Genomic DNA, 24083 nt, shown 5'->3' with positions numbered 1-24083 from the left:
GATCTAGAACACAGTGTATGTTATAGAAATGTATTTTATCCAAACATGAGTGTGGCACAGGAGCGGCTCGTGCAGGTAAGAGCTATGGGGCGGGGACTCGACAGACGACGAAGGAAATTTTTTATAAATCATTTTCCCTCGCCATAGTCTGTCGAGTCCCGTCCCAGAGCTCTTACCTGCACGGGCCACTCCTGGTGTGACAGTAATGGAAAAACAGGCAGATCAGCTCATGGTCCAGAATGGAATGCAATCATTCTGCCAGCAGTTAAGGAATCAATTTCCAAGTTTTATTTGTTGTTGATATTTGTGTTTTATTATTCTTGATACTCTTTAATGAATGTAGCCTGATTTCAAGCATATGAGTACAAGTATTATCATCTTCTGAACCTAAAATTTTGTTTGTGAGCCCTATAGCTGAATAGATTTGTTTTTCTATGAGGAACATTGAGTCCTCCCTGGTTTGCAGAGCCTGCCCCACAAAGCCCTACGGAATGGCATCTCGCAGTGAGTGAGCTGGTTTGCCAAACAAGAAATGACTGAAAGTACTAAAAACAGTAGCTCTTCTGAACCAGTAAGATTTTTGTTAAAGCTTGTTGGAAGCAGTTACTATAAAAATTAGATATTCCCCATCTATCTTTAATTTTGGGCTTTAACATTTCCTGAAAACTACTTAATGTATATACGTCTCCTCTTTTGGTTAGTTACGGAGTTCTGAGTCTTTGCCTCCTACATTAACTCCCTGAGAAGACATAGACGTATTGCCCTCACTATCCTGATGGTCAACGTTGAAGGGGTGCACTTGATCCAGATTACGGGGTCACATTAGATGAACACCAGAGGCAAACAACCCAAATCCCCACAGTTGTGGCCCAGTAGCCCGTTTCTGTCCTGTGGCCCCAGAAAGAACAGAGTCTGATTGTTTAAGTAGCAGTGATTACCAGGTACTGGTGTTGCACAACTCAGTGATACTTATACTGGACTGAGAAGAAGGTGAGGCTCTTTGGAATTTGGACCTGTGACCTTCAGTTTAGAGACCGCTCACTTCAGTGGGATCACCAGTCCATTCAGCCACCCCTAAGCAATGATAGGCCCTGAATCACACATATTGTCCGATAATTCACAAAATCTGCATTTAAAGACATTTGTTTGTGAAGATTGCCTTTTTTACTGCAGAAGATCTGCAACACATGAGGATTTACCCGCAGTTAGGTCACCAAGTTGAAGAAAGTAGTTTTCCTTTGGAGCGTCAAGAAAGGGGACTATACAAAACCTATGAACACACACAAAGTTGTAACTTGGTAGGTCTTCTAAACATTTCTAAGGACCTCCTGGCATGTTTCTATAAGCCTGCACCTAAATAATATAGGTGGAATTGATTTAGTAATTATAGGAAAATATCGCAAACATCCTGATTTTTAATAGGGCATATTAACAGTGGTTTCTCATATGGAAAAACATGTTTTCCATGTGATCGGGATAAAGGAAATTGAAATAATTGTGCACATGCACCTTCTAACTGATCCTTTGCCTATAGATTGTCCCCACTGTGACCAACTGTAAGTGTTGGATGTGCAAAAACTGTACAAGCATTAATTTCTGCAAAGTAGCCCACTTCGCTCAGATACGCCTGGACGTTGTAAATATATGCAATAACTAATAATTGTGTCTTTGAGAATTTACACCTTTTTCCCTGGGCTAAGTCAAATATTTGCACAATGTGTAAGCTACATCTCTACTTCTTGAGAGAAGTTGTCCAGGTAGGCTTATGTTTACAATCACTTTCTCCTTTGCAATGAAACATTTAAGGTGTTACCTACCACAGTTACTAATGTGTTCATTAAGTAGCCTGATTTTGACTTTGGAGAATAAATCCATCTGGTGCTAATTTCAGTACAGAAAAAATGGTATTAAATTATACGATCAATGGTTTACGGAGAGAAACCTAATTAAATAATTGTTTCTTAATCATGTTCCCAGCTCCGCCCAGTATGTGTTACTTTCAACGATGCATTTTAAATTCTTTATGCAGCAGAACATGTATCATGGCACCCTTCCTTTCGAAGCGTATTCCCTCAACCTTGGGATGCTGTTCACAATATATTTCTTTTTATCGCAAAGTCTCACTTCTAAAATATTGTTTGTAATTTTTCATTGACGCTGTTTTTATGTAAATGTTCTGTAAATTAATCTTAAAATGTTAGTTAATCTTAAAATGTTTGGTAATGCATAAAGAGAGTGTCTGGTATATAAGATAATTAAAGGTTCGACTACTTGTGATGCAGTTGTAAGTAGGGTGGATGTTTTAGAAAGAGCTAGATTACATCTGTTTTTTTCAGTACAAATTACATACACGCCATGATTGCGATGGCAATAGTTGTTACCAATGGTAAAATTTGCTTTGACATCTGAGACGGTCGTCGGTTGACCTGCAACTTGGCGCACTTTATCCTGCTTGGGTGGTGAATGGAAAGCTAGTTTGGTTAGAACATGTCAATAAAGATGGGTCAGCAAGACTCAGGCCACAGCAAAGGGCCAACATCTAGCTGTACACAAAGTGAAACTACTTGGGGAAACTGCAGACCCATGAAATCTCTTACAACAACAACTTGCTTGCAGTATATGTTTGTTACAATCAATGCAGCTAAAACTCTTCAAATATATGTGGCCAAGAAAAGAACGCGCACCCTGCCTCTTTGGAAGCCTTTCACTCTTACGCTGCTCTCTCTGAGGTGTGGTGGTATTGTGAGTGCGTGTGGATTGTTTGTGCATGAGCAGTATCAATTTATTGCTAAATGCCATTCTTAGATTTTGTCTTTATGCATTATTAGAGCTATTGAGGCCCAAACTAGTGGCACAATAAATATTTTAGCCTCCCTCCATCGGTTGATAAGCGGAAGGGAAGTTCTGCACCGGTGTTGTTGCCTTGCTGCTGCACGCCTGCTGTTTCCCTAAGAGGTGTGGGTGTAGCTTTCATGTTTTGGAGGTACTTGCTGTGCTCAAGCCCTACCTTCCCTGTCTGCAGATAGTTCAGTACCTAGTTCAACTTCAGCACTATGGACCACTTCTGTTGCACTATAGAACTAAAGCTGCCGCGTTATAAATACAACCCTACCATGAAATACCGCTTCTACTACAGCACTCAAACACTATAACTACAACAATCCAGTTCCATCTAATCATTATTTTCCTGATGTCCAGTGGCACGGCCGTCAAGACAAATACACATCCACCACATACACATCCACCACGGAAGCATAACTCTAATTGTATATTTTTGTGATCAAAGTGTAGGTTTCTACCACCAAAAGGAATAAAATCCAGCAACGTGGAGTCCCATAAAATGTGTCATAGTGAAATCCATTGATTCTTGTTCGTATATCTTTTTGAGACTGGCAAGCTGACAAGTCCATGAGCATTGACCATAGCAATTGATTTGTAGAGTCCATTGGGTGGTTGTACTACTTTCATTTAGGGTTCTCGCTTTTAATTATTTAGTGTCACACTGCTATTATCATCCAAATCGTCATATAATCCGTGACAGCCAGTGGACATAAGAGTATAAATATGTTCTTTTTTTTCAGGAACTGAAGCAAGACTGGGGAAGAAATATCACGCTGCATGGAGCTCCCCATGAATAATACTTGGGTCGGTGGAGGACTAAACCCTATTGCTTTGCATGCAAGGTGAACATAGATCCATCGTCCATGTCTCGAGTGTGGAGTGGGAGTTAACCAGTGTCCTTGAATCGGCCAGCGCTTTCACCACTGTCATCACTTGGTCCGTGAGCCAGCTGCCCATGCTTCTTCTCTACAGAAAATCTGGCACTCAAAAGGAGTCACACTGGAAGAAAATGCCATCCAAGGGAAAGTACTTTATAAATGATAATGAAGATTTGAAGGACTCAGACCTCCTCTATGAGTCGTACCGCTGTGCCAGCCACCATTACCCGCTGTTGCTACACCTGCTCTTCATCTCCATCACGTCGTGCCTCACTCTGATCATCTTCTTCTTTGCCTCCTACCCTTTCTATGTGAGTACAGTTGTTCTTCAATCGAGGTCATTCCTTTAATGCATGGGCTTGAGGCCAAGAGTGTTAGGGTGATAAAACAACACTACACCGTGTCATTTTTCCTTCTGTGATCACTGTGCATTGGAAGTTTTGCAAGCTAATGTTTTGAATGTATGTGTGTATGCATGTATATGGTATGTATGTAGTCAAGACCAAGATGGAAGGTGCAGCCTACCGATTGTAAAGGATCTAAGGCAAAGACATAGTCAACAAGAGACTGGATGAGTTGCTGGGCTGTAAGATGGCAAGTGGAGTGTTACTGCATCATGCTATTGTTGGGGCTGGATTCTTATCCAGATTTTCTCTTACAAATCTTAAGAATCCTTGGTCGACTGGACCGTCTGGTCTGCTAAGAAGTGTGAAGGGAAGAACAACAGGTTCATAATAACTTTGGAAACAACCAAATTAATCCAACTCAAAAACCACTGACTACGGAATAACATTTTTAGGGGTTTATTACACAGCCAAAAATAACTGAACATACAGACACCTCAACAAGAGGTTGAGAAAATAAATGGGCACTAATACAAACAAAATACTACGCAAAAGTCTCAGGCGACTTAAGATAATGACTAAATTAATCTCTAAAAGCATCAGGCAAATGATGACAGTCCATGCTTGAAGCTTTGACTGTATTCGATCAAAGGAAAGAAAAGAAAATTAGTCTGTCCCTACACTAACACTAAAGTGACATCCCTATTTAGCATCCCTCCCAAGCAAGAGAATATGGTGTCAGCAGTGAAGACTTCCTAAGAAGTACACTCACTTCCCACGGGTATGCAGCCTAAACTACTGAACTCGTTCTAAGATGCTCCTTCTATTCTCCTGCTAAACTGCAAAAACTAAAAACAACTGACTCTCCTCCCTCGGGGTACTGTCCCTAATACAAAAACCCAAAAACGTTGAACACGCCCTAAACACGCCCCTTCGGCAGGTCTTCAGGCTGTGCTTTTCCATCGAAACTGCATCTTCGTCCAAAAGCCGTTGGTTTGTCCTTGGGTTCCAGGCACCTTCTTCACCAAATGTATCTTCTCCGCATTCCAGTACCTTCCCACATCTCTCGTTCCTACCATCGTAACTCCTAAAACAGAGTTCTCCTGCCTAACTAAACGTGTGTCCTTGCACCTGCAACACAAAGCCTGTGAACGAATTAGTCTTGTACACACACAGATCTGCAATGCAAAATTCGACTAGGAAAGGAGCCGTCCCAAGGAAAATACATTTTCAGGCCCACAGTTTCTCGTCAAGCTAAGAACCACATTAGGCCTCTTATTAATGCTTTCATACAGTTAGGTCTGTACATACTTTAAACACATTTCTAAACTACATTCTAAACGTTCAATTCAAAATCATGTTCATGCATTACAATTTGCTCACAATAAGCAACCCTACATGTGCAACTTTTAACATGTGCACGTTTAAACCTAATGCAATATCTCATACGTGAAGCAATAATTTCTACATTACTTAAGGCACTTTCTTGTTTTAACACTACATTAGTTTCCAAACGATATGAACACTCCTAAACATTCTAACATAATTATTTACTACATTTCTAATGCTCACACATTCATACAGTCCTCTAAATATGCAGGTGCTGACTACCCATGATTATGACGCACCCCTACAATTTTCAGAATAACATTGCTCTCTATCACTATAGTGTTATTTAAAGAGGTCTGTCTTCCGGGCTTTCCTGATTTCGAGCCGGGTTATAGTAGTACTGATGGATGTGTTGTTCAAGATACCCATCTGTGCATTGTATTTTATTGTTCACGTCTCCAGTCTTGTTTCCTAAGAAAGTACCACCTTAAATTAGTGCACATGCATACTCATGCATACATTTAATTAACAATAAGGACCAGCACAAGAAATAGAAAGCAAGCTAGCCTTTTGTACAGCCTTGAATCTGGCAAATACTTCCTACTGAAACAGGAGGAAATAGCTAATCACAGGATTCTGCCCAGACTTCTGCTTTCACTGTCCTAGTAATATGTCCATGTCGTGGCCATCTGCAGTTAAGTGCCACTAAAAGCTGCGGACTGAAGAGAAGCTTTAGGGTGAAAAATACATATTTTCGTTAACGTACATTTCCAGTTATGTTATGTACGATACTTGTGCGCTAGCCTAGCTATAGTGCTGAGAAGCATGCTGTATGATTGGGAGGTTACTAAGGAAGGCTGCATCTAGGGGTCGTAGCTCTTTAAAAGTTGTCTCAAGTTACTAGTGCACAGGTAGTTACATCATGCTAACGAAAATTAGAAAAGAAAGCATAGGTTATGTATAGTTTAAAATTAAGAATGCTTATTTTGCTTCATATATATTTAAAATACTCCAATCATGAATGAGAATTATTTTTTTCCTCTCAAAAAAATAATTTCATTTTCGACTTTTAACAGCAGGTGATTAATTCTCTCACTATAAAACTTTATTTAGCACACCAGATGCAATATTATAAGTTCGGCAGAAGTATGAGGAACCCCTACTTAAAAGTTAAGCAGATCAGGGGAAACCGGTAATTTCAACGAAAAATTGCATGCCGAACCTTTATTTTGTTTTTCAGGAGTCAATATTGATAATAAACACAGGATGGGACTCGATTAGTGGCATACTACAATATGTGGTTCTAAATATGCTTTTTTCTTTTTATGAGAGCACACAATAAATACAAAATTCATCCATTAATCAATTCCTGAACATTCATATTATTCATTGTGCAGCATTAATTTATACAAAATCAATTTTTAAATGTTCCTTTTGTCTGCATCCAAAGAACCCCACTCCATCAACCTTATGCATGTCATACACTCTACTACAGTCATACCAATACATACTCTTAATAGAAAATTAAAATCACCGAAAAATTCAAATAACACTAAAATAAATTTGTACAGATACCCCCGTCTTTCACATAGCGTGCCCACTTCTTCTCATATTTTTAGTGGGCCCACCAGGATGTCTTTTGACACACGTTTCGGTGACTAATGCCATAGAAGTGGTCACCTTCCTCAGGAAACACAAACTTTGTTTCTTATAGCATAAGCCATGGTGCAGGGGTATCCTGTGTGGGGCATAACCAGAACAATGCCTCCACTCCAACTCCATCTCTGTATCATGCAAAATGGGATGTTCTTGACTTAATTTTAATTTGTGGAGGAAAGAAATTATTGCGTTTGCTGGAGAGGAAGGAATCTAGCACGTCGTACAAGTGCTGTAAGAGAGAGGAGCATAAAATGGAAGTACAATGGGGGTTACGGATTGTCTCCTTTTCAAATTTCTTTTCTCAATGAAATAAAAGCAGCACAAGAACATCCCATGATGTACGGTGTAGAGACAGGAAGCATGTTGACTAACTTTACTAGCAGGATTTCAAACTTCTTTGGAATATGGCTAAGCTGTCAGCTCAGCCTCCTGGGAGTCTTATATCTGCTCCTATGTGTGACTCTCATACAAACAGATTGCTGCCTCATACAAGTAAGTCCTGAAATTACTCCTATTCATTACATGCATGGCAAATTAACTTGGAGCAGTAATCAATCACAACTAGAAATCGAAATTAGAAATGCTTCCTAGCAAAGTTTATTCATGTAAAAATAAAAACTTAAGTGGCGATAGAGTAGCTATAATAAAATCATATAATAATTTTTATTTAAATATTGATGTGAAAAAAAGAAAATGTACACAAATCCTCTCCTCGGCATTAAAGACTTTGAATGCCATTATGCTGTGTGACAGTTTAAAACATAGTTTACATGTCACAAGCTTGTAAATCAAAATAGGTTGCCCTTTTCCCAATCTTCTTGTTACTCCCATATTACCAAAAAGACCACCTACTAATTTTCCTTACTTGTTTTTATTACTTGTTTATTTGTATGGTTCATAAAAACCTTTACAAATAAAGATTATTTACTCCCCTCCAACGAACTTGAAGACCTATTAAGAAAAGACCTTTAAAAAAGAAGACCATCAATTCAGTCAGCCAATCGCGAACTAGTCCCAAATCTGTTTCACTGTTTTCCTTGTTGCACACATTCGTGTGAATTGTTTTTGCTTTTTTGCGAAAAGTTTGTTCTTTTTAATGATTTTATTTTGTAAGGCATACACTGCAAGCTAGATCTCATCTAGACTTTCCCAATAAGGGAAACAACGGATTTACCCAGTATCTCACAATTTGTTAACATTATGAAGCCAGAATTGAGATGCTTTCAAGGATGGTTAAAGTTTTTCCTATTGAAATAAAAACGATGACACAATTTGCCCAGTGTGTGTATGACAGAGTGGACGTGACAATGTCTGTAGACATTCTCCTTTCTAGCAAAGTGTTCTGTAAAGGTGATGTTTCCCCAACTCAATGCACATGTTAAATTTTTACACATATCCTCTTTAACCTTCCAACATCCTTTTATTGCTTGCTCATGAGTAATGATTCCGTGGTAACTTTACAAATCATATTTTGGGATATTTAAAGGAAGTCTTGAGCTCCCTCTTTACAACTTATTAACTGAAATGGTTTACAAATGTGAATCAAAATGGACTGCTTGACCCTATCCAAATCCAATTTAGAGGTGAGCTTGCACACTGCACTCGTTCACCAAGTGACACGAACTGTGTATCACGTAGCCTCAACTGAAATTCTCCAGAGCGCAGTGCAAATTTGAGGCAGAACTAATTCTTTAGCTTAATGGGCAGCTGTATGTATTTTGCCATTTCTCTGAATACCATTCATTAATTCCCTATTACTGAAGCCTGTCTTTTACTTTTTGATTGCCCTGTACTTCCACATATGTGCTTTACTATTGCAACTCAAATCCCACCCAATTTAGGCGCATATGCCATGTCAGATTAATGGTCAGATGGAGTAATGGTGTCCAAGGTCAATTGGGCGAAGTCATGGGGTAGCACCCATTATAGTGCATTCTTTGGTGATGTGAGATTCCACTAAACACATTTCCAATACAGTGTGATATTTTGTGTTGATAATATTTGAGGTTTAGCGGGATAGAAGCAAGATGTCCAGCGACCTCTCGATTTCCATGACTCGCTGTAGACCTGCATGAAATGAGTGTATGTTGCATGTACGATCAATTTTAGTTTTGTTCTGGACCTCCACCATGCCACCCTGTATAAGGTATGTTTCTGCTCTGTTTGTCACAGGATCCCAGTGAGCACCTTGCCTTCGTCATAACAATATTCGTCACCCTGGTAATATTCTGCGTCCTGTATCTGCTGGTGCGCTCTGAATCCTCCGTTGAGAGGCAGCTGACACTATTAGCGGCGCTGATATGGATCTGCCTCATGACCATCGGCTATGTCTTGATTTTCGACAAAGGTGCTGTTTCCGCGTGGGATCAGGTATTCTGCTTTATTCTAATTTATCGACAAATCAGTTGATGTCTGTATTGCCGACATAGCCTTTGCACTTAAAGTACAGTAAATAATCCAAAAATGTAAACTTTAAGTACACAAGATTGAAGACTAGGTTTAAAAATATCTAAGTGAATACGCATTATAAGTAACAAAATACAAAATGAATGCCGAGAAGTTCCATTTGATCTTTAACAACCTCAGTTGAAAATCGGGGCATGGGACAGACTGCTTCAAAGTGCATCAAATATCACACCTATCCCAGTAGTCTTTCCGGATAAGCTCCATCAATGTATTAAACGCACATAATATAATATAATATAATATAACAAAGAAGGGGAAAACAGGACAAGCATTTTCATCACTTTGCAGTAATTGCGTATTTAACATTTAAAACGTTTTTAGTTGTTTCTTTTCGAAAATGTACTTTTTTTCTCAAGCATCCATATTTTAAGGTCACAGTTTAGGGGCAGGCAATAAAAGGTTTGCATCATACATTGCTTACATTGTTGCGACGATGAACTAAAATGGTGTTTTATTGTCCACTTCACTGTTCAGAAGACGGTGGAGGGGGGATTAACACGAAGGGTGCATGCGTCTGGTTTGGGCATGCGAGTGCCCAAAGATGGGGCACTCTGTGCAGTCCCGGGTTGTGCGTCACATTAACAGTAAAAGCACACTCTTCTGTGCACAAACTGATAGAGCTTTATATGTGTAAATAACAAAACAAACAAACACTCGACAGTGCCACAAGAGCATAATAAGGCCCCCGTAGGGCCCCCCACTTAAAGGCCTACACATTTTTTGTGAGATTTAGGTGTCTCACAGGGCCCCTCCCCGCATGCTGTAAGGTCTCCATCATTTTGTGGTATGCCACCGGGCAGTTCACCTGCTGCTACTTGTCTGTGTGAGGTGGCCCCTGACTGTTGTGGATGTTGCCTACATTCCCAATGAGAGGCAGCGTACTAGGAGATTGCATTGATTCGTGGTGGGGCATCAAGGCCAGAGTGCTGCTTCCGCAGCTGAATGTCACGTCAGATGCACACCTGGCCACGCCCCAGCCATAGAGTTTATTTTTTAAAGTAGAGTGACCACTGAGTATGGTTATTAAGAGGGGGGACCTCAGCCTTGCTACATTACTATAAATTCAGTGCCAGTTCTCCATGAGACCTAAGCTGCATCGGAAGCATACTCTGATGTAAATGTACTTGAAGTTAGCTTTTGGACTGCTTGAGTTTGGGTACCATCTAGAAATCATTGCTGAATGTAGGTCAGGTTAGTACAGAGCGTGGTTGTGTGGCTGCGAGAGATATGTACCAGCCTCTGATAATGAAGCGTGTATTTGATAAACCTCTGGATCGAAGGTTTGATTGCATAGCTCAGTTCTACTATACCCTGGAAATTTTCTGTTCAAGATTTCCAGGTACCTCGTCCGTGATTCGACCGTTCTGGAAGTAAACGCATAGGACGAGACAGTATCCAATTTAAAGTGGGTTTGAAAATAAGGGACTATGGTGTTATATACACACTAGATTGTGGGTGATGGTGGGATAAATAGTGTAGCCGGCATGTGAAGTTTAAGTATAACTAGGCAGATGACTCTCAGCTTGGAGCACTTGACGGCATGACTGATCAATGAGTGCTTCTCAAGCGGGAACAATGCACAAGGAAAACAGAGTAGGCTAAAATAAGGAAGTTTAAAAATGTAAACACAAGGTCTTTCCCTTTATCACAACAAATGGGATTGCTTTCTTAAGGACGAACCCTACAATAAGATGTATGCATGAAAAATTGCATGAGCATCGGGACTCCTGCTCACCGCCTGGATTGCAGTGAAACTGGATCTGAGATGCAAGCAAAGGCTAACCAGATCCCAGGAAAGTGCAATCTAATTGCCTTATGAAGGATCTCTAACCTAAGTATATATTTGAAGATGAATCGAAATCCACATAATATTTGATCACTCATACTTGGGTTGATAATCCTGTTGGTAGGCATTGGGCTTTGGACATATAATGAGAGTTTATGCTATACAGAAAATACTGATTAATTTCAGTTCTATTTCGGGACTATAAATTGGTGTTAAAGGATATCTATTGTGTTCACTATTTGGTAACTGTTATGAAACCAGGAGACATTTTGTGTATCCCCTCATGCCTCATATATGGATGCATATTGTTTTTTGAGCAATCACCTATGTGCCATAATAGACACTGGTGATTAGAAATTTGCAACATAGTCCAGTTCTGTTCATTAGCTGACTAACTATAATGTATGTGACAGTAGCAGCCGGTATGCCAGTAGAGTCTGGGCATTCAATATATACTCAAACCAATGGTTCATCTGGAATTTAGTCATAAGAACTTTAGATAGATGAGGGAAGAAATATATTATGCTATGTTATGTTATGTAATGTTAAGGGAATTTATAAAGCGCATGGCAACCCGAAGCCATACCAGCTTTTTTGGGCAACACAGATTATGACCGCAGGATCCTTAGGGGGTTCTTCACTACAGGAAAGTTTTGAGCCTTTTCCTAAAGGACAATTCATTATCAATTGTATGCAAAGAGAGGGTCAGGGAGCTCCAAAGTTTTACCATGTTAAATCTAAAGGATCTGCCGCCCTTTCGACTTCATAGACAGGACTACAGCCCGTAGGGTGAGAGCAGATCTGAGAACTCTACCTGGTTTATAGGGATCGATCAGCTGTCTGGAAATATTCAAGGAATACAAGTAATATAGTACAATGACTAATACACTCTAGCCTTATGGGTGCTTTTAGTTAACACAGAAATGTATAGTAACTACACGCATAGTGTAGTAATTTGTAAACCACATAAATGTTTTTGTATGTGGTTGTGATGTAAGTAAGGACTGGGTTTTTCTGTTATAAATATGCCACTGTGTCTAAAGGCCACTGGGAGCAAGATGCCTGCTGTTTGTAAACGCAACACTTTGAAAAGGGAGAACATTAAAATGATGTGTTTTATGGAATGCATATAAACAAAGTTAACTCTTCAGTTTAATTTTCTCCCATTTCAATATGTTGCATTTACACCAAGCAGGCATCTTGATATCAGTGGCTGGTAGGCACGCTACCATTTTTAGGTTTTGCCTGCTCAGCGCTGGTGAAATCTCTTGTAATTTAAAAAAAATCTTCAATGGGGCTTACAGCCAGTCCATTACTTACCATTCGTAGGCTTTGCTGTCACTCACATTTTCTTGCTTCTCACTAGTCAGCTGCCTCATGGTCACATCATCAGCTTTCACTTCCTCATTTCTCGGCTGTAACCTGGAGCTTGGACCAAGTACAGTTTCCAGCTGGCGGCCAGTGTCCTTCCACTGGCCGGGTGCTTCCGAGGTGCTTCTTTTTTTTTTCTTTCTTCCCTAGACTCCATACGGGACTTTTCATTTTGTGTAGTATAGTGTATTTATTTATGGTTAATACTATTGAAACTGATTTTAACTACTTAATAATTATTTCGTCATGTAATAGTTTGGCACCATATGTTGCATTTCGAGACACTTCAGTTCTCCCTACGTCATTAATCAGTCTCAGTTAAGACCTTACTGGCCTGCGTGAAATATTTTCTAGCATTGGGCTTGAATGTGAGTAAACTGATTTTTCCAGTGCCAGTTTAAGTATTTTCTTTTTACCAGGAGCATTCCAAAAGTCTATCGGATTAAAATAATATTGAATTATGTGAGCGCCTGAATTCCTGGAGAACTTTCACTTGTGCACCAAAAGTCTGCCTGCGGAAGCTCTGGCTCGATATCTATTTACACTTTGCTGTAAATGTTTGAAATTTGTCCTTATGTTATGCCCAGGTTACGGTTGCAAATACAGTGAACAGATGGTGTGCTGTAGAAATGGAGTGCTACTTAAATACAGCAGGCAATGCTGGCATTTTAGCCTGCTTTTAAGAGCTCTCACTCTAGTAACAGGACAACCAGGTGATTGCCCACACATGCGTAGTCTAAGGGGTGTTGGATTGGGTTAAGACCAAGTGTCTGAAAATCCAGTTCAGTCATGTAGCCTACACTGCAAAGAGAAGCTCCAGAGGCACAGAGAACACCGCATCCCTCTGAGGTAGACTGCACCAGTGACCCACGTGCAGAGCTCACATTTTGTCTAACGTCAGCTGTGAATAGCTGCGCACCTAGTACTTCCTAAACTACATTGCCTCTTTAGGTCGAACCTAGCGGCAGCGCGCATGCACTGCTCGCTCTGTTAGGCATGCTGTAATAGAGTATGCAGTGGAAGCCCTGCCTACTCTCCTCCCCTATTTCTTATTAGCTTGTGCCATTGTCCTTCGTAAATGCTAGCTTCTGATTAATGGGGCCCCAATTGATCTTTTCAAGTCCAACCTGGACCTATGGCCCCCTATCATAACAAGGGTTTTGCAGGCAACTTGCGATTTGGGGCTTATTGACTCCTGGTCCCAGTCAATCCTCGTTCCCATTTTTGAGAAGGGGGATCGGCAACTTTCATCTTGCTATCGTCCAATCTCCCTTTTGGATTCGTTGGGGAAAGTGGCTGGTCGTGTCATCTTAGATCGCCTCCAACTGTGGGCCTCAGATAACAAAGTTCTCTCTGACTTGCAATTTGGTTTCCGTGAGGGGCTAGGAACTACTGAGCAAGCACTTAACTTATCCCTATTGATAGGGAAATACGTAAACGCCAAGGGAGGGGCTCTTTACATGGCATATGTCGACCTCTCTGCAGCTTTTGATTGTGTCAATCATAATAAGCTCTGGTCAATCCTGGCAGATATGGGTATAGAGTCCCCCCTTTTAATGTTTTTGCGTGAACTATACTCTGATGCAACTGCCAGAGTTCGATACGGCATTGGGGGCGAGCTAACAAAGTCGTTCAGAGTGGATCGAGGGGTAAGGCAGGGTTGTGTCCTGGCCCCGTTCTTATTTAATTTGTACACAAACGGCCTGGAAAAAGCAATGCTGACGGGAAGCCGGGACCTCCCCACAATAAAAAAGCGTCCAATCCCGGTCTTACTCTACGCGGACGACACAGTAATTTTGGCTCGCACCCCCATGGAACTACAGCGTGCTCTTAAAAGATACAGCACATATGTGGCTAACCTCGACCTAAAGATTAACATCAAGAAAACATTTGTCATGGGGCAGGATCGAGGGCCAAAAACATCAAACCAGTGTTTGTTGATTCACAAAAGATAGAGAATACATCCATGTATCCTTACTTGGGAATAATATTTGACCAGAATAGCTCTTGGAAACCTGCCATAGAATCTAGGAAACTCTCCCTTATTAGAACAACTGCCGCGTTAGCTAAGTTTGCAAATAAACTGGGAAGGCGCCCTATTGTAGAATTATTAAAAATCTACAGAGCTAAATGAACATCTAGTGCACTCTATGGGGCGGGTTTTTGGGGACACGCCAAAACTGATGAGGTACAAAAAGTAGTAAAACACCTTCCTACGATTCCTCCTGGCAGTACCTCAGGGTACATCCATGTATGCCTGCCACTTGGCGGTGGGTATGTCCTACTTATTAGATCTGATCCGGATTCAACCCCTCCTCCTGTGGCATCGCATCTGGACAGCAAGTGAAACGACTCTCGCCAGGGAAATCATAGAGGATTGCATCTCCCTCGATATGTCACTAAAGATTAGCTGGATCGCTTATATTAGAAAGTTCTTTAGTGACCTTGGCATGATTCAGTACTATCTATCCCCCACCACAATAGCTGTAATTCCACGTAAGAAGTTTAAAAAGATCTGTCTGGCCCATTTAGAATCTCTTCGACTTGTTAGTGAGGTTTCAAAGGTCACGGTCCAGCACTCACTACAGATCCAAACAACACCTATGGTTCAGCCTTATTTAACATACAACTTCACGGGCTACAAAAGATTCCTATTAACTAGGTTCAGACTGGACAGCTTTCACCATCTGGCTACCTTTCCTCAAATTAACATCTGGAAAAAACCTCTCCAAGCTTGTCCCTGCGATGACAGCTCCCCCCAATCGACAATTCATATTACACTCTTCTGTAAATTCTATCAGGAACTGAGGTACTATTGGCTTCTGCCAATCCTCAAGATTATGGGCCAACGCAAGTGCCGCCCAGCCAACCTCGCTCTGCAATTCCTAGAGGCTGAACCCTTCGCTAGAAGGGTAGCGATTTTTCTAAAGCTAGTCATCAAACATAGGCAGAATTTGGGCTAAAATATGATTGTACTCCCTCGCCAGCTAGTCTTCCCTAATAACTAATAGTATTGTAACTCGCTTACAGGGTGCCAACTTCTGAAATTTTTAAACTTCTTTTGAACTATTCATGTATTTTATCTGCTAGTACTGTTAAGAATTCTAGCGTCTGTTATTTTAGTAGTGTCTTTCTCTACCCATTCATCTGTGGGATTTAAATTATTCCCTGACACAAAAATCCTATTGTACTTATTTGTCTAACAGCTTGTTTCTGGGTGAAACTATATTATACATGCAATGAAAATATTTGATGTACAGTATGAAATTTTAACTTTCGCAGCATGTTTATCCCTATTTTACTAGTCGCCTTTTTAACGAAAAAGAATTTTTATTGAAACATTTTTGTATATGAGTTTTACTCTGCTTTTATGGTGGTTTATCTTACACCCGAATAAAGCTTGTTTTAATTTGATTCATTATTAAGCTTGTTAGTCCCTCCTTCGTACCGCCTTGTCTGCATTTGTTACCGCCCATAACAACTGGACCTTTTACTTGTGCGTTACCGGTCTCCTTCATAAGTCGGTATGCACCATTTTCTTTAATGATCTTCCCTATTCCGCCCACGACTTCTCAGCAGGCCCTCTGGTTTTACTAATGTATATATTTAAATTATAGCGCATCTGCTTTACCCATAGCTGCCGTGCTCAATTATTTATTTACTTAATAATGCTGGCCGCTTTCATAATGTGTTTATTTAAATTATAGTGCATCCGCGCTTACATATTCATTTACTTAATAATGCTGTCCGCTTTCATATTCTATTGATATAAATTATAGTGCGGCTGCTTTAACTATAGCGGACACGCTTATTCATTTATTTTATTAATTGTCCAGTCCGCTGTCGTTAGGGCCAAAAAGGGGGGGGGGGGTGCTTTGGTACACAACGTCATAGCTGCACCAGCAGATTGAGTTACCCAATCTCGGCGCTCGAGGAGATGGGATGTTATTAGCAATCATCTCGTTCACTGGTGAGATCGAGTTTCCTTGGCTCCTCTTCCCTTGATGAGCTTGGTTACGTATTTTAGTGCATTTAGCCTTTTCGAGTGGGAAGAATGGATGTACAGAAAGAGACTGCTTTCTGCGGTGCAACCAGTTTACGAAGGCGTGGGGTGCGGGTAAGGTAAAGCAGCCGCCTTATGATTTTATCAGAAGGGTGCAGTGATGAGGGCAAGCCCTTCCTGGAGATTTGCCTAATTAAGCCGTTTAATAGGACTTACATTTCGCGAGTTTAAGCTATTGGCATTGTAAATGACAATGCATTTTATTTATGTTTTAAAAACAAAACAGAAATAAAATGCATTGTCATTTGCAATGCCAATAGCTCAAACACGTGTAAATGCGAGACCTATTGCATTGCAAATGCTTGTTTTTGTTGCATTTATGTAGCGTAAACTCTACTCGCAAGTGCATGTGTTTGTACCCTGTCATCTTCTTGCACCGTATTGCCATTTGAATTTTTTTTATTTTAGGTGCATTTATGTAGCGCAAACTCGACCCATGAGTGCATGTGTTTGTACTCTACGTCATTTTCCTGCACCGTATTGCCTATTATTTATTTATTTTATAGCTGCATTTATGTAGCGCCAACTCAACCTGTAGCGATTGCAGTCCATTACATGAGCCCCACTTAGATTAAACAGGGGCACTTAGTGAGCACTCCATAAGAGTGCATCTGTAGCCATCCTCTCTTCAACACGGCATGTTAACCCAACACCACCAGCCCGCGGCCACGGATTTGAACTAATCCCCCCCTGCTTTGAACTCACCATGTCCTCCTCTGTGCTCTTTGTTGCTTTACCCACCCCCCCCACCCCCCCTTCATTCACCTCGCGCAACATCCCTCATGTCCACTATTCTCCTACCTCATGTCCTTTTAAACTCCTTTCTGGGCTTTTTATGGTTATTTAATTAATTTTGTTGGTACATTTATGTAGGGCAAACTCAACCCCAAGGTATTGGAGTGCTTTACATGAGCACCACTTGCATTAGACAGGAACACGTTCATTTTTTTGGTGGGGGGGGGGGGGGGGGGGGGAGATTAAGTGATTTTCTCAGATATTAAAGATGTTGAGCAGACGTCAAGGCTCAAACCAGTGTCCCAGTATCGAGATCGGCAGCTCTAACCTTAGTACCACATCCTCGCACAGTTTTAATTTAAGCCATGTTGAACAGCAGCCCGCGCTGCTGTACGTATCTAAAAAACCTTGATAAAGTCAATGGATCTCATGTAGCAAAATCATGCTTGTTTTAAATGGGAGATATTTAAAGTGCAGAAAAATGTTCCATATTATGACCAATTTTGCACAACAGTTTCCTGCACTTTCAAAAAGAATGGTTGTATTATTTGTGCTGTACATGTAACGGTGCCGCAAATGGTGCAAGGTATGTCTTGTACATACAACGCAGGCTCTCAGTCTTCCATACACATATATCCCATTCATTCACACATGTTCATACATCCCCACTGACACACATGGCAGCCATGCCATAGTGCCCCATGTCAACCTTTTTTGTTCAAATCATAGTATCTGGCTTCATGGACATTAGGTTTCAAGTCAATGAAGCTGGGTGATGGGGTGTCTGGTACAATGCCTAAGTTTGACTGGCCTTCCATAACTCACAATGATTTTCACTGATCAGAAGTAGCTCTCACCACGGAAAGTTTTGGCAACACGTGCTGTAGTTTGAAGTGAAACATAAATATCCTAATTAAGGTGTTTGTGATGGCGAGAAGTCTCAGCTTGCCAGGACATTTAAATGCATGTCAGACATTGTGCAGTCTTTGTCTTGGCTTTGTTGCAATTCTGTGGTTTTGGACTGTTGACGAACCTGTTCATATTTCAAGGTTGTGTCCTGATTACCTAAAGATGGCTGAAACAAATGATCTGGTCACTGTTTGCAAGAGTGCTAACCAAAAGCAGGCACTGGACATATTCTTATTAAATGATTTTGGCAACGTATTTAATTGCTTTGGCTTCGGTACCTTCTAGTGCATGTCAAAAAGTGTTCAGCATTTTCAAATTTTTAAGATTACATCTTTGTTCAGAAAGCCGGGCACTGGCACGTCCAGTCGAGTTTTTTTCTATTACTCTTTCAGTTTTCATTAGCGCATGTTATATGCAGTTTATGACCTTATAAAACTGCTGCAACTCCTTTCGTATGTTTCTGATATTTTAACTGAAAATTAGTATTTTAGTTTAAACTGTCTCCAGGTGGGCAAGTCTAGTTTTCAGATTTTTTTTCTTCTCATAAATGGATTTTGTAGTTTTAATGACAAAATTCAGCATAGAGTGAACCCAGAACCAGACATCAGTACATTGAATCTGTTACTTTCAAAGGGCCACATCAAGATTTGGCATAGCGATAACCTAATTACGATGTTCAGCGAGTTTCATTTAGCAATACATAGGGGCTCGCAAATAGACCTGCATCATTAATATTAATGAAGTAGGTCCCCCATGGAATCGCTAAAATCCTGGGGATGGTGGCCTGCTGGGGTCAGCAGACCACCATGTCAGAGATTGTTTGCAAATAAAGTAAGCATATTTTTTTTAAAGCAGCCAGTTTTCCTTAAAGGAATTTGGGTTGTGTCTAAAATCCATGGTCCTACTGCCTGCTCTTAAAAAGAGTTTTCGCCACCATTCCCAAAGGGGACCCCTTCCCATTTGCAAATGGATTACCACCAACTTGAAGTTGGTGGTAAATTGCGAATGTTTTGCCATCGCATTCACGGTCACAAAACATTCAAACATACAGTTATGATTCTGTATTTGGAAGTGATGCCCTAAACACGCCTCTTCCAATTGCCAAATCGCAAACCCATTTTGCGATTCGATAACTGGTTACTAAATTGCAAAATAGGGTTTGTTACATGTGTAAAGCATTTTTTGGATTTGCAAACGGGCTGATGCTGAGAATCGGCCCACTTTCTTTCTGGACAAAGTTAAGAAAATCTACCAGGCGTTTCCGAGCACATTGCCACCAGTGATTCCCTGGAGCGGCTCTAGTAGCTGTCCATCGCTGCACTCCCTTCCCACTCTTTCTAATGAGGAGTTCGCTAAGTGGGCCCTGCGAGTCAATTCTGGCTCGCCTGCAGACCCGGTATGATCTGCCCTTTTCAGGGATGCTGCCTTTCAGGGACGCACAATAGTGTGTTCTCTGATTAACCTCTCCCTGACTTCCGGCCTTGTCCCTGCCAAGTGGAAGCAAGCGGTGGTTTCCCCGATCCTAAAAAAACCATCCTCGGATCCGCTGAAACCAGAAAACTACCGCCCTATATCTTTGCTCCCTTGGCCGGCCAAGGTCATGGAGGCCCATGTAAATCTGGCCCTCACGGAGCATATGACCCAAGTTAATGTCCTGGATCCCACGCAGAATGGGTTTCGTGCTGGTCACAGCACTGAGACGGCCCTTCTGGCAATGGTTGAGCATTTGCGGACTGTGCTCGATGCAGGTCAAACGGCAGCGCTTATTTTATTAGACCTGAGCGCTGCCTTTGACACTGTTTCCCATCGCATCCTTCTACACCGCCTGCAGGACATTGGCATCTGTGGCTCAGCTCTGCAGTGGTTCCGCTCCTTCCTTAGTGATCGCTCCTTCTGCGTTGCCACCCCTCCTTTTCAGTCCAAGTACCATCCTTTGGACCTGGGGGTGCCTCAGGGCTCCTCGCTGAGTCCCACGCTTTTTAACCTGTACGTGCAGCCGCTGGCTGAGGTCGCCAGGCAATGGGGCCTAACCATGGTCTCCTACGCCGACGACACTCAGTTGGCGGTTACGATCAGCGGGGATGCCAAGCAGGATGCCCTCAGGTTCCGAAGTGGACTGAGAGAGGTGGCCAGCTGGATGATTAACAACTGTCTCCAGCTGAACGCGACAAAAACGGAGGTGATGATCGTTGAAAAGGATGCGGACCTCTGGGGGGACGGATGGTGGCCTCCTGAGCTGGGATCAGCTCCGGCCCCCGTCCTGGAACTCAGGAATCTGGGAGTATGGCTTGACCACACGTTAAGCTTTGTGACTCACACGAAGAGAGTGGCGGCCTGCTGTTTTGGAGTATTACGCGGGCTAAGACCCCTGCTCAGATTTTTTGATGCTCCTACAAGACAGCTGGTCATTCAAGCAATGATTATCTCTCGGCTGGACTACGCTAGTTCACTCCTTTTAGGAGCGAACCAAGCTGAGAGCCTTCGTTTACAGCGAGTCCAGAACGCTGCGGCTAGGGCGGTGGTCGGTTTGCCCCGGGCCTGCCCCACCTCTAATACTCTGCGGTCCCTGCACTGGCTCCCGATAAACAAGCGAATTCAATTCAAGGCTCTCTGCCTGGTTTTCAAAATTCTTCGAGAGTCGGCACCTGTGATACTTAACAAACTGCTCTCTCCCTATGTTCCTACTCGCTCACTCCGATCCCTTGGACAATCCTTGGTGGTTGTCCCCCGTTTCAGACTTAGTCGGATGGGGGGTCGCTCCTTTCGAGTGAAAGCTGCAACCCTCTGGAATGCGCTCCCCTTGGAAATCCGCCTCTTGGATGATTTAATATCCTTTCGTAGGGCCCTGAAAACCTTCTTGTTTTAAATGTTCCCTGTTTTAAGTGTTCTGCTTTTTTGCTGCTGGATTTAGTGTTATGTTGTGTCTACCTTTCCCTGCGCCAGGACGCTCCTTCGCTGGAGCAGCTGTGCGCTTTAAAAATGTAAATAACATAACACATAACATAACATTTGCGTATGCAAAAATGTTTGATACATGTGGCCCAAAGACATGTTCTTTTTCAAAGTCTTTTAACTTGACATGCAATCCAGTACTAAATTTGAGCCGGTGATTGCAGATTTGGCCCACCAACACTCATTTTTGGAGTCAAGCACCTATTTTAACTCCATGGACTATGAAGCTGAGCCAGAGAGAGAAAAACACAAAATGGGGAGAGAAGACGGAAGATAGACTGAAAACAAATGTCAAAGGGATGAGAAAATGGCTATGAAACAGAACCTGCAAGAGTGAGATAAAAAGACAGTGACGTTTTAATAGTGGACTAAGAGGCAGGTGGTGGAATCAAGACTAGATGTCCTTTCTATTTGGCATCCAACCTTTGATAGCGCTTGCCCTTTGCTTCTGGGCAAAACTTTGGGTCAGGCACTTATTCTTTTACAAACTAGACCCAGTCTTTGATACCATTAGACCTTAATACAGGGGTCTCCAAACCGGTCCTGGAGGGCCGGATCCATTCCAGATTTTTTGGATATCCCCATTGAGATACATGTAGTAATTTTAAAAATCTGGCATGGATCCTGCCCTCCAGGACCGGTTTGGAGACCCCTGTCTTAATACATAGTTGCACATTGTGTATGTTGCTTATTTATTTATTTTAAGGTCGAATCTGCATTTATTAACTTTTAAGTTTTTGCTAAATGATTTTAAACTGTTTGATGAATCCACATCAAATTTGACTTGCCCATGGCGTATTTTACTCTGGGTATCCACTATAAATTTAGAACAAATTGTTCAAGGTGGTCAAACATTAGTTTGGAAACACTATTTTGGGATGGGAATTCAAAACCTTCCTATAATTTTTTTTCTCTTCTCTCCTCTAAATCCCAACCTATTGAACAGGTTTACACAAAATGTACTGTGTAGATAAAATATTTTACACATTAGTTAGCATTGTAGCTTGTTGTAAATCTGTGGAGTAGGAAGGGAGATCTTAACAATTGAATAATTAACAATCCACACCTGGAAAGTTTTGTTTTGAGTATATGTCCCCCAATAGAACCCGCCAAGCAGTCCTAGTTTTAACTTTTTCTGCAAGCGTAATCAGTTAACCTCATTTATAGTCTTCAAATGTGCATGTACACTTTCTCTGAAGACCGGCTAGATTTTGTTTGGCGAGAGTCTCTCCCAACCATAGACACACGCTTGATTGGAAGCCCACAGATGCAACTTAGAACAACCATTAGAAAAGCAATAGGTCTTGCCTTTCATTAAGTTAAAGCCATTTGCTGTGCTATACAATACCATTAGCAAAGCAAATGGCTGTAACTTAATTAAAGGCGAGAACTATTGAATTTTCAATGCTTTTTTTTCCAGTCTTGGCACTGTGCTGGGATCGGTGACAGTAATGTCGTGTGCTGACCCACTTTTTTCTCTGCTCCTTTCTTGGTATCACCTTCTTGTAATCTTTAGAAAAGCGTCACTCTTCTTGTCCGCTGGGTTTGCCCTAGTCACCTCCAAGTTATGAGCCGAGGGGCAAATATGAGTGGATCCAGACCATTCAATCATTAGCCTCTCTTTAGAAACACTACCCCCCCCCCTTTCTTCGGGCAGGCAAGTCGTGCCATTTCCAGGGAATTCAAAGGTTAGGAGACAGAGACGACTGTTGACATGACAACATGTCAGCCCCTACGCCTCACCCACAATTCTTACCTGTCCTGGGTACAACCCCTGATTGGACACTGGCAGGCTGATGAAGAAAGCGGACTCGCAGTTATATGATCCTATGCGAGCTAATCTTTGTTTGTCCCTTACTTTTCCGCATTCTAATGATGTTTGCCCATTAAAAAGGAAAACCTACCGTAGGACAAAATGCCGTAAAAAGCTTACAGTGTAATAACATCGCGGAACCAAGAAAAGCTCTGCAGTGTACAACAGCACCAAAATAATACAAAAACATCGCTTGTGTGTGCGCTTCTTAAAAAATGTACCGATAAACAAAGCATTGTGAAAAGCTCCACAGTGCCCAGAGACATGTAAATAGTACAAAAAGCATATGCTCGTGTGTGTGTGCGCATATTTAAAAACCTACAGAAAAATAAAGCACTGTGAAAAGATGAGAAGTGTAAAAAACCTATGCTTGTGATAGCGATACCGGTGAAACGATATCGCCGTGCACAACATTTATGACAGCTTGAAACATATAACCTCAATAGTATACTGATGCAGCTGCCTACCGAAAAACAAAGCGCAGTGAAAGCGGCACGTAAACAATTTAAACAAACTGATCGCAGCAAAAAGACAGAAGTGAATGCCTGCTTGTGCCCCGGGGGAACTGCAGGGTGCGCGCTGGTTCGGAGCTATAAGCGAAGCAGCATTTTCTTTTTGCTATAGCAAAAAAATTGCGTGGGACTGTCCACAGTCCCTATGGACACGCGCATGCTGTCTGCTATGGACAAATGGCAAGAGCAGCCATGTTTGTCCATGCAGGTGCGTGCAGAAAAGCCCTCGGAAGAATCGATTCCAAAAGGTACTCACAATAGCGAGAGCAGCGCATGCGCTGCTTTCACTAGGCGAGACCTAAAAAACTTGGGGTTGGACTTCGTGGAGAACATCCAGGCATGTGCGACCTAATGGGACTGAGGACAGTGGAATGGAAAATGTCCTCCTTTTCCCAGGAGGTTGCTAGTTGGATCCTTCGTCTGTG

At 41.7% G+C, this 24083-nt stretch overlaps 1 protein-coding gene across 3 annotated transcripts in view; it reads left to right on the top strand.

The window, feature by feature from the left end:
- Positions 1-24083, top strand: part of ADCY7 (adenylate cyclase 7) — a 565990-nt gene that overhangs the window by 249147 nt on the left and 292760 nt on the right. For all 3 annotated transcript variants that reach the window (XM_086947700.1, XM_086947702.1, XM_086947701.1), the window contains exons 2-3: positions 3582-4030; positions 9224-9421. In XM_086947700.1, coding sequence (XP_086803826.1) covers positions 3677-4030; positions 9224-9421 — 552 coding nt within the window. In that variant the 5' untranslated portion in view covers positions 3582-3676. The remainder of the gene's footprint in view (positions 1-3581; positions 4031-9223; positions 9422-24083) is intronic.

The sequence above is a fragment of the Lissotriton vulgaris genome, chromosome 12, assembly GCF_964263255.1.
Source record: "Lissotriton vulgaris chromosome 12, aLisVul1.2, whole genome shotgun sequence".
Lineage (NCBI taxonomy): Eukaryota > Metazoa > Chordata > Amphibia > Caudata > Salamandridae > Lissotriton > Lissotriton vulgaris.
The sequence above is the reverse complement of the archived record's forward strand: the minus strand, read 5'-3'. Positions and strand labels throughout refer to the sequence as shown.